General features: G+C 50.6%; 2 protein-coding genes across 2 annotated transcripts; both read right to left on the bottom strand.

Moving 5' to 3' along the window:
• Positions 1-8,341: 8,341 nt before the first annotated feature.
• LOC100283035 (uncharacterized) lies at positions 8,342-10,025 on the bottom strand. The gene has a single exon (NM_001155937.2). The coding sequence runs from the start codon at positions 9,856-9,858 to the stop codon at positions 9,010-9,012; it is 849 nt and encodes a 282-aa protein (NP_001149409.2). The 5' UTR covers positions 9,859-10,025; the 3' UTR covers positions 8,342-9,009.
• Positions 10,026-11,936: 1,911 nt separating this feature from the next.
• LOC109941448 (fasciclin-like arabinogalactan protein 9) lies at positions 11,937-13,632 on the bottom strand. The gene has a single exon (XM_020542414.3). It carries the CDS (start codon positions 13,010-13,012, stop codon positions 12,236-12,238), a length of 777 nt encoding a protein of 258 aa, XP_020398003.1. The 5' UTR covers positions 13,013-13,632; the 3' UTR covers positions 11,937-12,235.
• Positions 13,633-17,312: the final 3,680 nt, after the last annotated feature.

Genomic DNA, 17,312 nt, shown 5'->3' with positions numbered 1-17,312 from the left:
CCTCAGCATCAGTACCAGAATCGTCAGAGCAGCCAGTCAGGAGGAGGCCAGTTTCAGAGGCAGAATCAGCAAGCACCTCGTCTTCCTGCCCCAGCAAACCAGTAGAACAATCAGGCAGCACCAGCTCAGGTTGGAAACAGGGCATGTTTCCACTGTGGAGAGCAAGGCCACTGGGTGATGCAATGTCCGAAGAAGGCAGCCCAGCAGCAGTCAGGCCCCAATGCCCCAGCAAAGCAGAACGCGTCTCAGCCTGGAGCAAGCAACTGCTCTCAGCCGCGTTACAATCATGGAAGACTGAATCACTTGGAAGCTGAAGCAGTTCAGGAGACCCCCGGCATGATAGTAGGTATGTTCCCAGTCGACTCCCATATTGCAGAAGTGTTATTTGATACTGGAGCAACGCATTCTTTCATTACTGCATCATGGGTAGAGGCACATAATCTTCCAATTACTACCATGTCAACCCCCATTCAAATTGACTCAGCCGGTGGTAGAATTCGAGCTGATAGCATTTGTTTGAATGTAAGTGTGGAAATAAGGGGGATAGCGTTTCCCGCTAACCTTATAGTAATGGGTACTCAGGGAATAGATGTCATCCTAGGGATGAATTGGCTAGATAAGTACCAGGAAGTTATCAGTTGTGATAAAAGGACCATCAAGTTGGTGTCCCCACTAGGAGAGGAAGTGGTGACCGAGTTAGTCCCGCCTGAGTCAAAGAAAGGAAGTTGTTATCAGATAGCTGTCGATAGCAGTGAGGCAGACCCAATTGAGAGTATCAAGGTTGTGTCCGAGTTCCTAGATGTGTTTCCAAAGGACTTACCGGGTATGCCACCAGAGCGGAAAGTTGAGTTTGCCATAGAGCTTCTTCCTGGAACCGCCCCTATCTTCAAGAGAGCTTACAGAATATCTGGACCAGAGTTGGTTGAGCTTAAGAAGCAAATTGATGAGCTGTCAGAGAAAGGTTACATTCGGCCAAGCACCTCGCCTTGGGCCGCTCCTGTCTTGTTTGTGGAGAAGAAAGATGGCACCAAGAGAATGTGTATCGATTATCGAGCTCTGAATGAAGTCACGATCAAGAACAAGTATCCCTTGCCCAGAATAGAAGATCTGTTCGACCAGTTGAGAGGAGCCAGTGTGTTCTCTAAGATTGATCTGAGGTCAGGTTATCATCAGCTCAGGATCCGATCGTCGGACATTCCGAAGACGACATTCATTTCCAAGTATGGTTTGTATGAGTTCACAGTAATGTCTTTTGGTTTGACCAATGCGCCAGCGTTCTTCATGAACTTGATGAATAGTGTATTCATGGATTATCTCGACAAGTTTGTGGTGGTATTCATCGATGACATTCTGATTTACTCCTAAAGCGAAGAAGAGCATGCAGATCATTTGAAGATGGTGTTGCAGAGATTGCGAGGGCACCAGTTGTATGCAAAGTTGAGCAAGTGTGAATTCTGGATCAATGAAGTCCTGTTCTTGGGTCATATAATCAACAAAGAAGGATTGGCCGTGGATCCAAAGAAAGTGGCAGACATTCTGAACTAGAAAGCGCCCACAGATGCTCGAGGAATCAAGAGCTTCATTGGAATGGCCGGATATTATCGGCGATTCATTGAAGGGTTTTCAAAGATTGCGAAACCAATGACAGCGTTGCTAGGCAACAAGGTTGAGTTCAAGTGGACCCAGAAATGCCAAGAGGCCTTTGAAGCGCTGAAAGAGAAGTTGACTACAGCGCCTGTCCTAGTCTTGCCTGATGTGCACAAGCCCTTCTCTGTGTACTGTGATGCTTGTTACACCGGTTTGGGATGCGTATTGATGCAAGAGGGAAGAGTTGTGGCTTACTCGTCCCGACAGTTAAAGGTTCATGAGAAGAATTACCCAATCCATGATTTAGAGTTGGCAGCAGTGGTTCACGCATTGAAGACATGGAGGCACTATCTGTATGGACAGAAATGTGATGTTTACACAGACCACAAGAGTCTGAAGTACATATTCACTCAGTCAGAGTTGAATATGAGGCAGCGAAGATGGTTAGAGTTGATCAAAGACTATGAGTTGGAGATCCATTACCATCCAGGCAAAGCAAACGTAGTGGCAGATGCTTTGAGCAGAAAGAGTCAAGTCAATCTGTTGGTCGCTCGTCCGATGCCTTATGAGTTGGCCAAGGAGTTCGACAGGTTGAGTCTCGGATTTCTGAACAATTCGCGAGGAGTCACAGTTGAGTTGGAACCCACCTTAGAGCGGGAAATCAAAGAAGCACAGAAGAATGATGAGAAGATCAGTGAGATTCGGCGACTGATTCTAGATGGCAGAGGCAAAGATTTTCGAGAAGATGCAGAAGGTGTGATATGGTTCAAAGACCGCTTATGTGTTCCTAATGTCCAGTCCATTCGGGAGTTGATCCTCAAGGAAGCTCATGAGACAGCTTATTCGATTCACCCTAGTAGTGAGAAGATGTATCAGGATCTGAAGAAGAAATTCTGGTGGTACGGAATGAAGAGGGAAATCGCAGAGCATGTGGCTATGTGCGATAGTTGTCGAAGAATTAAGGCAGAGCACCAGAGACCAGCTGGATTGTTGCAACCGTTGCAGATCCCTCAGTGGAAATGGGACGAAATTGGTATGGATTTCATAGTCGGATTGCCTCGCACTCGAGCCGGCTACGATTCCATCTGGGTAGTAGTGGACCGTTTGACCAAGTCAGCCCACTTCATACCTGTCAAGACCAACTATAGTAGTGTCGTATTGGCAGAACTGTATATGTCTCGGATCGTTTGTCTTCATGGTGTGCCAAAGAAAATAGTGTCAAACAGAGGAACGCAGTTCACCTCTCATTTTTGGCAGCAGTTGCATGAAGCCTTGGGCACACATCTGAATTTCAGTTCAGCTTATCATCCGCAGACAGATGGCCAGACCGAAAGGACCAACCAAATTCTTGAAGACATGTTGAGAGCCTGTGCGTTGCAAGATCAGTCCGGATGGGACAAGAGGTTGCCTTATGCAGAGTTTTCCTATAACAACAGTTATCAGGCCAGTTTGAAAATGTCACCATTTCAGGCACTCTATGGGAGGAGTTGTAGAACTCCGTTGCAATGGGATCAACCTGGAGAAAAGCAGGTGTTTGGACCAGACATTTTGCTTGAGGCCGAAGAGAACATCAGGATGGTTTGAGAGAATCTGAAGATAGCGCAATCGAGGCAGCGAAGCTATGCAGACACAAGAAGAAGAGAGCTGAGTTTCGAAGTCGGAGACTTTGTCTATCTGAAAGTGTCACCGATCAGAGGAGTCAGAAGGTTCGGAGTCAGGGGCAAGCTAGCACCCCGCTACATTGGCCCGTACCAAATTCTCTCAAGGCGTGGAGAAGTGGCCTATCAGCTTAGCCTGCCAGAGAATTTGTCTGCTGTGCATGATGTCTTTCATGTGTCTCAGTTGAAGAAGTGCTTGCGTGTGCCAGAAGAGCAGTTGCCAGTGGAAGGTCTTGAAGTCCAGGAGGACTTGACCTACGTTGAGAAGCCAGTGCAAATCCTTGAGGTTGCAGACAGAGTCACCCGAAGGAAGACCATCAGAATGTGCAAAGTCAAATGGAATCACCACTCTGAGGAAGAAGCAACCTGGGAGCGTGAAGATGATCTGATGGCTAAATACCCTGAGCTCTTTGCTAGCCAACCCTGAATCTCGAGGGCGAGATTCTTTTAAGGGGGATAGGTTTGTAACGCCCTGAATTTGGGGGTAGAATTTTTTCTTCTTTTCTCTCACCAAATTCAGGCGTTACTCTTTCCTTTTTCCCTTTTCTTCTCGCTAGACCTTGATCTTTTCCAAAATTATAGCGGGGTTCGGCTTGGAATTCCTGCGTAAAGCAAAACCTTAAAATACTTTATGTTGTTTGATGCATCATGCCGAACCATGCATTCTTTCGATTGCTTAAAAATGTAAGTGCATTCATCCAGGAAAAACGGATTTCGAAAAGGAGAAAACCTTTTTTTTCTTTTTCTTTTTTTCCTTCTCTCTCTCCTCCCTTTTTCTCTCTCCCGCGCCGTGGGTCGCCCTGGCCGGCCCAGCCGCTCCCCCCCCCCCCCCCGCGCGCCCCCTTTGGGCCCAGCTGGCCCAGCCGCCCCTCCCTTTTCCCCCCAAATCCCTCTCTCTCCCTCCCATTCTCCCTCTCCCCCACCCCAGCCGCCGCCCCTGCCCCAGCCGCCGCCCCTGCCCTAGCCGCCGCCCCTGCTCATCGCCGGCTCGGCCGCCCCGTTCCCGTCCCCGGTGAGGTCCCCCTCCCCCTCTCCTCCCTCTCCCATCTCCCCTCCTCTCCCCCTACCCGGCTCGGCCACCGCCACTCGGCCGCCCCCCCCGCCGGTTCGGCCGCCCCTGCCCAGCCGCCCCTGCGCGCCCAGCTCGGCCGCCCCCTGCCCTAGCTCGACCGCCCCCCCGCCAGCTCGGCCGCCCACCGCCGGCTTGGCCGCCCCCGCCCCTGCCCCCGGCCGGTTCAACCGCCCTTTTTTATTTTATTTTATTTTATTTTCTTTCATTATTGTTATTTATTTTATTCTGGGCAAGCTAATCATCGTTCATGTTAATGAAATAGGAAACTTAATTTAGAATTCCGTTACGTTAGTCAATTCATATAGTCAATTGTTCATTTCGCTTAAGGTTGATCAACTAAAAAGGGGCTAGGTTTCCGTTAGTGCATATAACTAATTCTTTTGTTAGAACCAATTGGAACTAGAGCGCATAATCTAACTAATCATTAGTGCATAAGCTTTAACCCCTGCGAGACCTTTCCCCGTTTCTTTCTAACCTTAACGAATGCGATATTGAATGTCATTGTTTATGCATATTTACTTTATTGGTTCTCTTGTATGGTGTATTGTTTGTTTCCTAATTTGAATGGATGGATGTATGTATGCTTGCAATCGCATAGAGAACGATCCGGTTGAAGAGCCCGAGGAACTCACAGGAGAAGCCCATGAGCAGCAGTCGGTTGGTTGAGGCAAGTGTCCTTTGACCTATCTCTGTCCTATTCATTATTTAATTCACCTCCCGCTCTACACATTTATACTTAAGGATTGACTAGCTTTTGTTATCCATGTCCTTGCTTACCTATTTAGGTTGGATTATTATTGCTTAGCTTTATGCTATTGCTTAACTCTAATCAATGAACATGATGAGATTATCTATGATACGCTGTTTTCCCTTCTCTTATTATGATGTTGTACTAGTGGTCTTCAAGGGGGCTCGAGCGGTTTCTCGAGTGCCTCTCCGTAAGGACCTGTTTAATGGATGACCGCCCGGGAAAACAGTGCAACCATGAGGGTGGAATGGGATGCCCTTAGCTGAATAATTAGAGGATCCGGGGTGTAGTTCACTTAGCCGCCGTGCCGTCAATGGGGCTCGGTGTATGCGGCTCGCTCTGCCAAGTTTGGGTTCGCCCCTTGGGGAGGAGTGCGGTGCATTTAGGAAACCTAACGGGTGGCTACAGCCCCGGGGAATCTTTGTAAAGGCTACGTAGTGATGCCCTGCTAGGCCACCTAGGTATTGGTCAATGGGGAGTAGCTCTCTCCGGGCAGAATGGGAATCACGGCTTGTGGGTAAAGTGCACAACCTCTGTAGAGTGTTTGGAAAACTGATATATCAGCCGTGCTCGCGGTTATGAGCGGCCAAGGGAGCTCCAGTGATTAGTGGTACTTGATCAGAGACATTATGGTGCAGGTGGCTATGAGATCGATGGTTCTGGTTATGACTATGGTACTGGTAAGTGGTATTCTTTCTGTTTGGAAAGGGTACATCGGGCTAATAACTTGGGTTAATGCTAAAACCTGGCTTTCAATTAGTAAATAATAATCTGACCAACTAAAAGCAACTGCTTGACTTATCCCCACATAAAGCTAGTCCACTACAGCCAAACAGGATACTTGCTGAGTATGTTGATGTGTACTCACCCTTGCTCTACACACCAAACCCCCCCATCCCCAGGTTGTCAGCATTGCAACCACTGCTCAGGTGAAGATGAAGCTGTGGAAGGAGACTTCCAGGAGTTCCAAGACTACGACGAGTTCTAGGCATGGGTTAGCGGCAACCCCCAGTCGGCTGCCTGTGAAGGCCGCGTTTATCTACGTTTCTTTTCCGCACTTTGATTTATTGTAAGGACTATATGGACGTCTCATACGTATGATGTAATCGACTATTATTTCCCTCTTAATACTATTTTGAGCACTGTGTGATGATGTCCATGTTATGTAACTGCTGTGTACGTGAATAACTGATCCTGGCACGTACATGGTTCGCATTCGGTTTGCCTTCTAAAACCGGGTGTGACAGAACACTTGGAAATGTCTACAATATGCCTTGGTATGTTGCTTGGGCTCCCACACCTTAAAATGGCCGGTTGGGGGGTATTTATAACCTCCCCCACAATTATAGTTGTTAGACAGAAGCAACAACTTTCTGTTGACGGGCGCACCGGACAGTCCGGTGTACACTAGACATGCACTGTTCATTGTCCGGTGCCCTGCAACATCAGCCGACCGTTGGGGTCTGTAGCAATTGACCGTTGGATCCGACCGTTACCCAGACTGTCCGATGCACATCGGACAGTCTAGTGCTATAGCCCGAGAGCGCCCGTTGTGGGCCTCTCTGCGCAGACTGCCCGGTGTCCCACTGGACAGGTTACTGTTCACTGTCCGGTGCGCCACCAGTGCGCTGGCTGACCGCCCACTTCATGGATTTCTTTGTTGTTTTTTTGGGCTTCTTTTTTCTTGAGTCTTAGACTTCTATGCTTCTTTTATGTCTTCTTTTGAGGTGTTGCATCCTCAGTACCTTAGTTTAATCCTTTTCGCATCCTGTGAACTATAAACACAAACACTAGCGAACATATTAGTTTACAGGTTATGTTGATCATCAAACACCAAATCCCTTTAGCCAAATGGTCCGGGTTCCATTTTCCTTACAACAGGAATACTCTATGTTTCTCAATCCTAACAACAGTCATACACAGAGTGTCCAAGGGATTTTGGTTTTTGAAATAGCTTTTGAATTTGAAGGCTTGAGCTATAGCAAACACCATTACCTGTATGAAAACTACTAAGGAAGAAATAGATCCTGTGACTCAAGATATATATGAAATTTTACACGTTCGTCGCATGGAGTCTTTTCAAGGCACCATGATGTGTTTGCTTAGTCCTTGAAACTTCCCATTTGAATTCTCAACAAAAGTTGTAACTCCTTTAATTTCTGAGCATACACTAGGAGCAAACTTGTTAGTATCCTTATTTGTTTTGTCATTAAATCACCAAAACCCTCAGTTAGGGTTGATTGCACTTTCAAGTATAAACGTCATAGCAAATGCTACATCAAAAGTTATGCGAGTGCAAATTCTTCTAAGTAAGCTTAACATTTCTTGTCACAAGACGACAACATTGTGGTGTGATAATATTGGAGCAAAGAATTTATATCTAATCCTATGTTTCATGCTAGAACAAAGCATAGAGAAATTGATTATCATTTTATTTGAGAAAGAATTTTTAGAAGAATTAATGAGATCGATTTTGTTTATTCAAAGGATCAAGCGGCTAACGGATTTATTAAAGCTTTATCTGTAAGAACATCAAAGAATTTTAAGCTTAATTTGAACTTAGATAAGGTTAAGACCGAGTGAGACTGTTAAGAGTATTGTACAGATAGAGAAATTGTAATCGGAAGTATGTTATGGTTCTAAGATAAGAGTATAATATAATCTTATTTAAATCAGTATTATATTTATCTAGGACTCGGCTGTTATAAATATGTACGCCACGTCACCGTAAACGAGTACTATTACTTATCTAACAGATCAATATACAACGCACACACAGACCTGAGCTTAAGTTGTTGGCGCTTCTTTTAAACGCCTGTAGACTTGTACGCTCCGGATCTAAGCACGAAGCTAATTTGAACGATTTTGAAAGTTTAGGAAGGAAAACTAGATTATCATGGTAGTTGAACGAGGTAAAACGGACTTGTTTATGAAGAAAAGTTATATTGCAACGATAGTTTAACAAGGTTGAACGAATAGACTCATTTATGAGTCGCACAAACGAAGTAAACAAGTACGAGTGGCACACAATTTGAATAGGAGGTTCAAATGCTCAGTACGGCGACTAACTGACAGAGCAATACGGGTCCACTGCAAACACCGGACGAGATCTGCCCTCTCGAGAACTCATGACTAGGATCACATGCCCCTGCTGATCACCGACCGGCCGGTTTGAATCCACCGCGAGAACAACGGGAGGCCACGGCTACCAGATCCAGAGTTGGTAGGCTGCACGTGACTGTGGTGAGGCAGCGCAAAAGGGTCCAGGATCACGTTGCAACCACCAATAATATAATGCGTCTCTGCTGATGAGCACGGTTTACCTCGCTGGCTGACAGACCCAGCCAGCCATCTCAAAGGAGGGAACTGCTGCTATTGCTATGTGCGTGTTTCAGGCAAAAGACATGATGCAGCAAAAGGGAAGATGTGTGGTGTCCAACGCACTGCTACCACACATGTCTGTCCGATCTCTTGCACTGTCTGCACTTCCCTGTTCTCTTTTCACTGCAAGAAAATGCTTGGAACACAAGCGACTGCGACACGGCTACAGCAAGCAACCAGCTAGTATGTTAAGCGTATAGTACGCTCGGATTAAACAAACAAAAGCAGGTCCAGATCTCGGAGGCCAAAGATCCATCCAGTGAAAGAGGAAGCACTACTTGTGTACATCACATTAGGTTACAAATACAAATCACCAATAGAAATCCGCCGAAAGGAAAAGGGGAGAGAAAGGAAGGGGAAGAAAGAATTAATAAAGCCACAAATGCATGGATGGGTACATGGATGGATGGGGCACACCAACTCTATGATCGTATCGACCGTGCGACATTGTATGGCAATGCACGGCGCGCGGCGCAGGAGCGATCGATCGCCACCGCAGTAGCGCCGCGCCGTGTGATCTCAAATCTGAACGATGGTGACTGACTCTATCCTCCCTCTCCCCATCAGAAGAGGCCGGCGCCGAGGGCAGCAGCGGCGAGCGCCGAGAGCGCGGCGGCGGCCCAGCTGCCGGCGGCGCCGGGCGTGGCGGCCGCCTTCTGGTCGTCGGAGGCGGAGGTGTCGTCGTCGGCCGTGGGCGGCTCGGCGATGCCGGCGGCCTTCTTCTTCTTCTTGGTCTTGGACTTGGCGGGTGCCGGGGCCGGCGCGGGCGCCGGGGTGGGCGGCTTGGGCCCGAACAGCTCGTAGGGGAGCGGCACCTTGTCGACGGGGTAGATGGCGAGCGGGAAGTCCTTGCTGACGGGGCTGCCCAGCAGCATCCAGTTGACGCCCGTGGACACGTTGACGTTGTTGCCCGACCGCTTGATGTCGTACCTGTAGGGCCCGTCGTGGCCGGAGCCCTGCGTGTTGACCTTGCCGTCGAGGGTGCCGAGCATGGAGAGGCTGTAGAAGCGGGGCAGCACGCAGTAGAGGACGAGCTGGATCTGGTCCTGCGGCGACAGCCCGTTGAGCACGCCGGCCTTCATCTTGTCGAAGGCGGCGTTGGTGGGCGCCATGATGGTCAGCCCGTTGTAGCTGTCCGTCAGCTGCGCGTTGATCTGCGTGTCCACGCGCGTGTCGTGCAGCAGCTGCTTGAACTCGCTGAACTGGTCGTCCTTGAGCGCCTTGTTCACGTCTGTGGGAGGGGCCGCGTCCGCCGCGCCCGCGCCGGACGACGACGACGCCGCCGGCCCTGGCGCCGCCTTCGCCGCCGCCGGAGCCTTCGGGGCGGCCTTTTGAGCTGCGCTCAGCAGCGGTGACGCCGCCGCCAGGAGCACCAGGAGGGTGGCGAGGCGAGGCGTGCTGGTGGTGGCCATGCTGCTGCTGCTGCTGCTAGCTGGTGGCGTTGGATCTGATGGAGCCTACACTGCCTGCCCTGCTCTGCCTGCCTGTTCAATACACCTATTATAGCTGCGGTTGGTGGCGACGCCTTGCAGTTGCAGCCAGCCAGCGCGCGTCCAGAGTGTGCGTGCGTGTTTGCGCGGGGAGCACCGGCACCGGCACGTTCGAGCCTGGCTGGCCCTTATAGGGCGAACTTTGCGACCGTGGCAAGTCAGGTGTCACGGCACCCCAACCAGCGCTCTTCTCTCTTTACGTGCGCCGCGATGTGATCCTCCAACCACCGGACCGGAGCTTCAGCTCAGCAAGCTACCATGACAGCACGTTGGTAGCGCCATACAGGTAGGCGTGCCTGTACTCTGCTCGTATGCGTATGCACGATTGCACGTACGTACTTGCGGGCTGCCGCATGTGGCGTCGAGTCAGGCTTGCCAACTTGCCAGAGAGTGATGTCCTACCTGCAATGGCACTGCAACTGCAACGCAAAAAGGGAGCCCCAAATATCTCCTTTTCCCTTCTTTTTTTCGTTTTTCCTTTCTCTACATCGATACAGTGCAAGATGTTTCTTTGGATCTGTGTACAGCCTGGCCTGGCCTCTCATCTGTATGTATGCCGTGCATATGGTGGCCGCGACAGTTCTGTCGGCTGGGACTGGGAGTTTCTGTATATTCATCAGCTAGCGCGGGGAAAGACAAACAAAGTGGCTGCTTGACAGCTATGCAGTGCTGCATCATGTACGTATGCTGATTTGTCTGTACTAATAATAAAAAGAAAAGAAAAGAATAATATGGTAATCATGCTGTGTTTGAGAGGCAACTGGGCAAAGACGAATCCCACCGACAGTCTACGCCCCTGCTTTCTTCTTCTAATGCAAGCTGCGTGTCAGCTTCAGACCACAGCTGTAAATGCAGTGACAGCGTCTGCGCAACGCGGCCACGACGACGTGCGCACTGAAAACCCGTCCGGCGTGTATATACGATGCAAACAGCAGCCCCCTCCTGAATTACACTGAATTCTTACTAGAGGTCTGAATTCTTACAGTGAAAATCTTATTGAACGCTGCTGTGCAGATCTGCTGGGTTTCCCTGAACCAACCGCCGCGGAAATTGGTGGGCGGTGGCTACGCCAGTGCGTATTTGCGTCTGCAGCGGCGTGGAAAATGCGAGGGGGGCGGTCATAGAAAGCAGCGGTGGAGTGGAAGTAGGCAGAGACGAAGGCGCGCGAGGGAGATACCGGCGACGGCGATGCGGCAGCGGCCGGAGAAGGACCGCCGATCAGCAAGGCCCGCTCAATCGACAGTCCCGTTCGTCTTCGGCGACACGCCAAGCAGAAGCTGCCAAGTACAGTGGACAATTGGACATGGTGTTCTCAAGCCCTCGACAGCACATAATATAATAACTCTAAAAAGGAAATCTGAAGCTGCCAAGTACAGTGGACAATTGGACATGGTGTCATGGGAAATCTCTGGTTTGAGTTGAGACTTTCAGAAGTGTGGTGGATTCGACGAGAGCTGGGTAATTAAAGTCCATCGCCGAGTGATCGGATCGGGATTTGGCCCCTGCAGATCTCGCCATGTGCGTATGACTACTGAGCGTACGCGAGCGAGACACTGGACGGACGCTGCGTGCGAGAAAAAAATAACGTCGGCCGGCGACAGGTGAGCACTGAGGCACCCGTCGCCACTTGAACAACAAGCTTGAGCTGAGGCCGGGAGAAGAGATCGAAGAAAACCGACGGCTCAACGAGAGCTGCTCGGCGTTGGCGACCACACGCTGACGGACATGCCATCGCTCTCACAGTCTCACCTCGCCCGGGTTCAATCACACGCTACGCTCCAGCAGCAGCACCAGCACCACCAAACCCACCGTCACTTGCGGCCGCAAGCACTATCACGCGAACCGCACAAGTTAAATGAAGCTTCGTGGCTCTGGGTCTGGACAGGGCTGCGCTGAGTGCGGGCTCTTCCTGGGCCTGTTTGGGCTCTGGGGCCGGGCTAAGCATGCATTTTCCAGTCACATGGCCTGCTAAATCACTGAATTGTAAGAGGGCCCCGGGGTGGAGCCGCTGCAAGATGGGACTTTTGAAATTTTAAAAACGCACACTGAACTGAAACAACGCTGAAGCAAACGGAGCACTACTGATTCTGCTAACAAAAGAAGAGAAAAAATTACTAATTCTAGCCATGCACGGTCAGACTCGAGACCACTCATGAGAAGAAAAGATGCATGGAGAAATTAACAGCTGGCTTCATCAACATTCAGGGACAGATCCAGGTTACTAGAACTCCAGAAGAGAAACAAACCGCAAGAAGACGAGCTCTTTTGTGCTCGACAAGCACGAACCATGTTTACATTCTCACAACAGGGACAGGAAGGAGGCCGCGGCGGCCAGGAACAGCAGAGCGGGCAGCGAGCTCCATCCGGCGGTCCTGCTGGCGCCGCGCGCGGCCGCGCCGGAGGGCGGCGCGTCAGCCGAGCCGGCGGCGGGCGCCTCGGCGACGGACCCGCCCTTGGCCGGCTTCCTGGCGGCGGGCGGCGCGGACGCCGGGGGCTTGACGCCGAACAGGTCGTTGGCCAGCAGCACCTGGTCGACGGAGTAGACGGCGAGGGGCTGCTGCGCGCGCAGGGCCTGGCCGACGCGGGTGGCGACGAGGCCCGTGGACACGTTGGCCTGGCCGCTGCTGTCGGCGGTGATGTTGAGCGTGTAGGGCCCGTCGGAGCCCGACGCCTGCGTACGCACGGGGTTGCTGGCGGTCTCGAAGGAGTCGAGCGAGTAGAACTGCGGCAGGACGTGGTACTGCACCAGCGACACCTGCTCCTGCTGCGACAGCTTGTTCAGCGTGCCGGGCTTGAGGCTGGAGAAGGCGCTGTCGGTGGGCGCGAACACCGTGTACCCGCTGCCGAACGAGTTGTTCAGCTGGCCGTTCAGCTGCGTGTCCTGCTGCGTCGACTTCATCAGCCGCATGAACGTCGTGTACTGCCCGCCCTTCTCCAGGATCGCCGTAACGTTCGGCGGGCCCTTGTTGGGCGGCGCCGCCGCCGCGGGGCCTGGCGCCTGGCAGAGCACCGCCGGCACCGCCGCCAGCGCCAGGAACGCCGCCGCGAGCAGGCTCCTTGTCCTTGCCGCCGCCATTATTGGTGTCGTGTCGTCACCGCAAACGCAAAGGTGGTGGCGGCGGCGGTGCTCACGGCTCAGTTTCCGCTGAACCTGAGCACGAAACGCAGGGATCCATCGGGGTGATGGCTCTGACGGCGATATATGGGCTTGTTCGCTGCGGCTTTAATCCGACTGCGGCTGCGGCTTCTACAGTATTTTCTCTCTGGTGATTGCAGCTGCAACAGTATTTTGCAGCTGCAACAGTGGTTTTTGTAGTGCAGGCGAACGCGCTCTATACTAATAACGCCCGTGGATCGATCGGCGCGGAGTTGTCAGTCAGCACGTGAGAGGGAACAGTCTGGCAGAGGACCGAGGCATTTGACCTGAGATCTCCCTCCCACTCCTAGTGGAGGATCGAGCAAATTGCGAGTACGAAAACGATTTGTATCGAGTCGATTGGAAGGGATTAAAACTAGCAAAGAGATTATCTTTTTTATAGATCTCCTCTATTTTACTGTTAACAAAGAGATTATCTCTTTTATAGATCTTCTCTATTTTACTGTCTACCAAACCGGCCTTTAGGCCCCTTTGGCAGGGCTCCTAACGGCTTCCCTCTGGCTTCTTTGGTTCTCTAGAGGAGCCAGAGCCGTTTTGTAATTCATTTGACAAAACAGCTTCTCACGAGGAGACCGTAGCAGAGACTGTAATTTTGTGATACATTATTGTGTGCCGGATATAAGGGGCCGATAGAAGCTTGTTTTCTCGTGCTTCGGCTCCAAATAGCAAAACGGCTCTGGCTCTTTGATGGCTCTCTGTGAAGAGCCGTTTTTTTAAGACTGTTTGGTACGGCTTCACGAAGAGATAGAAAAAGAGCCACTGCGATAGCCATGTCAAAGGGAGCCTTAATATCGGTTTTGAAGTCATGAATGGTTGCCAGAGTATGATCAGATATTCAGAGCTACTGTGCCATATTATGCTTAAAGAAACACAAGATCCGTCATAAAAAAAAAGGTTGCTGCGCAGTAGAGCGATAATACTGTTTTCCGCGGAGTCTGAATAACGGTCAGCTGAGCCAGAAACTTGCAAGCTGCTCGGCTGGCATTTCTTTGTTTGCTTAAGATGGATCGTCGCAAGGTTGAGAAACGAAGGCATTCTTTCCTTGCTTAATTGAACGGCCGGCAAACCTCCTGTCTGTTCGTTAAAAAAAAGAAAAGAAAATAAGAGAAGAGAAGGCATTCGTGTTTGTAGGACCCCAAACTGCCATCAGGAGCACTTCAAGCTCAGTTATCTGTGGGTCCAATCCATTTCGTGCCTGCCCACCAACGTATGCAATGATGCAACCAACCGGTCGTCCCACCGCCGAATACGCGCTGTTCAGTTTTTTGCCAGGATGAAGAGAGTTGGAGCCGTCCGTCCCAGCAAGCGGAGCTGGCCGATAAGGAAAGCCAGGTGTACATGCTGTTGGTGTTGGGCCCTGCTCAGCTGAGTGCCCGTACCAACAGGTCCCCTTGCTCGCCGGCAAATATCCCTGTTTGGTGGAGAGTGATCAATGCTAGTAGCTGGCAAGAAAGCCGGCCGGTCTCATGCATTCCGGATCCAAAGCAGCTCGGTTTCACCGATCGATCTACGCCGGGGAATCCTCATTTCGGATCTCGAGACGGACATTTGCATGAACTGCACGCGTCCACGGCTTCTAGTCCGCCAGGTCGCCGGTCGCGTCCACGGCTTGAGATAATTAAGAACGGGCAACCTGTGGACTTGGCCGCATCTTGCGAGGTCTCTTCTCGACTCACTCGCGTAAACTATACCAGTAGCAGCAGCAGAGAAGGCGGCATCAGTGATCTGTGTTCTGGGTAGTATACGACAACCGCAGTCCGCAGAGAGTAGCCGTTACCTTGCCAGTGCAGGAACGCAGGTGGTGACGATAGTTTAGTTTATGCATGCATATGGGCCATCGGTCCAAACATTGATTGCGCAGCTAGTACTCCAACGAAACGATCGCTCGACTCGAACTGCGCTCATGGTTCTGTCTGGGACAACTTTGCGGCCCTCTCGTCAATGAGGCGAGGTGTATTGCATGTGTGTGCTGCATGCAGAGTAGTGATCGATCGCCCCTTTGTCTGAAATTTTTAAAACGAGCAGGCATAGTATCGATCGCCCCTTTCGTATGCGTGAAGCCGCGGCTAGCTCATCCGCGTACGGCGACCGGCGGTTGCTCGGGATCGGTTTCAATCTTCCTCGATCTTAATTTTTTTGAGATATTTTATTAAATATTCCACTTATTCAATTGTAGAGAGAGAGAAAAAAAAAGTTAGCAAGTTTAATTTTTATCTTGTAGGGTGACACAGGTTTTATTATTTTTTGTTTTTGCTACCGTTCTCGATAATAGGAGTATAGGACTACAGGAGGATGAGACCCCAGCAGGGGCAACGCTACGGACTGTACTTGTAAGCAGCATGCAACAAACGCTGATGACATGGAGCGTAGGTGGTGGTGCAAAAGCAGCATGCAGTGTTTCTCCGTGTTCTCGCGCTTCCACGTCGACTAATAATCCAATGTCAGCTAGCTACGAAGATTAGCCACTGCCCACTGGTGGGTGCTGGTGCCTCCCCAAGCACTGCCTGATAGCGGCGGGACGTGGCCAGAGCGCCGTTCATGAGGCCCGCTCAACTCAACCCACAGGACGGACCATGCACCGAGAACGTATCTTGTGCGCAAGGAGCGTTGGTGCTCCCATGAGCAAAATCAATCCAGACCACACTCTTCACATCCAACGGTGCTGTGTCAGGGGGTTTTGTAAAATGTTCTTTGCAAATCTGTACATTTTATAAAAACCCCTCTGACGCAGCATCGTTGGATGTGTAGGATGTGGTCTGGATTGATTTTGCTCATGGGAGCAGCAGGGCTCCTTGCTCATAAGATACGGTGTCCCATGCACCACCATCGACCGAGACGCAGCTGGACCCGGCGACGGCGCGCTCTCGAAAGGGATCGCAGGAGCTTGCCCGTTTTAAAGGCGGAGAGTTAGCCGCGTTTATTGGCGACTGGTCCGAGCCAAGCCAGAGAGCTGCGGCGCAGCCCGCCCACCTGCGACGGACGGCGCGCGGCTGGTCCTGCTGGCAGATGCGCGACGGTGGAGATCGCAAGCGAGGACCATCCGGATTGAGCTGTGCTCTCGATCTTTCCTCTCGCCAGACGTCGTTGGAGAGGCCGGCGACGGTGAAGACTGAAGAAGAATGGTTGCAGCGTGGGTCTTGTTCTCGAGTCGAGACCTCGCCGGTTTGAGCAGTCGCTTTCTTCTTGCTCGGTATATATAATGATTAGTAGCTGTGATCTCGTTGGAGTTGCTTGCTTGAGCATTCCTTCTCTTCCTTCTTTTTCAGCTAAAGCCTGAAGCTTCTGTTCGTTAGCATGCATCTTGCTTTTGTTAGCGATTTAGGCATTTTCATATTCAATTTAATTCAGAAATATAGCGCGATAAATATGATGACAGATATATGCATGTATAAAACTACTCATAGCAGCAGTAAATATTAGAATAACATACATAAAAATAAATACAGTGAGTATCCTACCGAGGGACCAATGCTCAAAGCACCGGTGACTCCTTCACACGAGACATCTAGTCTGTATGTTCGATGTAGCTGATCGGAATTCGATGCAGGTTGATGTTCACAGTGCAGTCCCGCGAACAAACACCAGGAAGAAGACGGACGGATTCCCGCTGTTGGGGGCCTTCGTCTTCCGAAGGTCCTAAAAACATGATTTAACAATGCTTCTGGAGTATAATACATGAACAGTTACCTTCGGACTCGGATCAGAACCACAGTTTGAGAAGCTCAAAGAATACGAAGGTTGACGCAGAGCCGAAGCTATGCGCAAGGGAGCTTCGGCATGATAGCAGAAAAGGGAACCGACTTAAAAGGGAAAAGGCTATTTAGACCTCGATGGATCACTATAGAGTCATTAGCAAATGTAAAGGGCATGCTGCAAAAACATTTTGCACTTGGCTCCAGACCTTGACTTCTTATAGCCCAGACGAAGATCCCCATTCTAACAATTGCTTCAGGAGTGATCTGGTGAAGGAAAATCTGATATGTCTTTAAAACTTCAACAACAAATCTGCTCAACAGGAACCGAAGCCCAGCTTTGAAGAAGCTTCGGTAGATCACAACTTCGTTTTCTTCGGGGGCAGGAACAGCCCTGTCTGCGTCAGCCCTCACAATAGACATATCTCGAAAATACCTTCCTCTCATATTATCAAGATGACTCTGTTTGATAGTCGATTTCCCGAAGACTGCATGACTTGGTCGCCAGGGCCGATATTCAGAGTCTT

The sequence above is a fragment of the Zea mays genome, chromosome 8 (genome assembly GCF_902167145.1).
Source record: "Zea mays cultivar B73 chromosome 8, Zm-B73-REFERENCE-NAM-5.0, whole genome shotgun sequence".
Classification (NCBI taxonomy): Eukaryota; Viridiplantae; Streptophyta; class Magnoliopsida; order Poales; family Poaceae; genus Zea; species Zea mays.
This window is presented reverse-complemented; position numbering and strand designations above follow the sequence as displayed.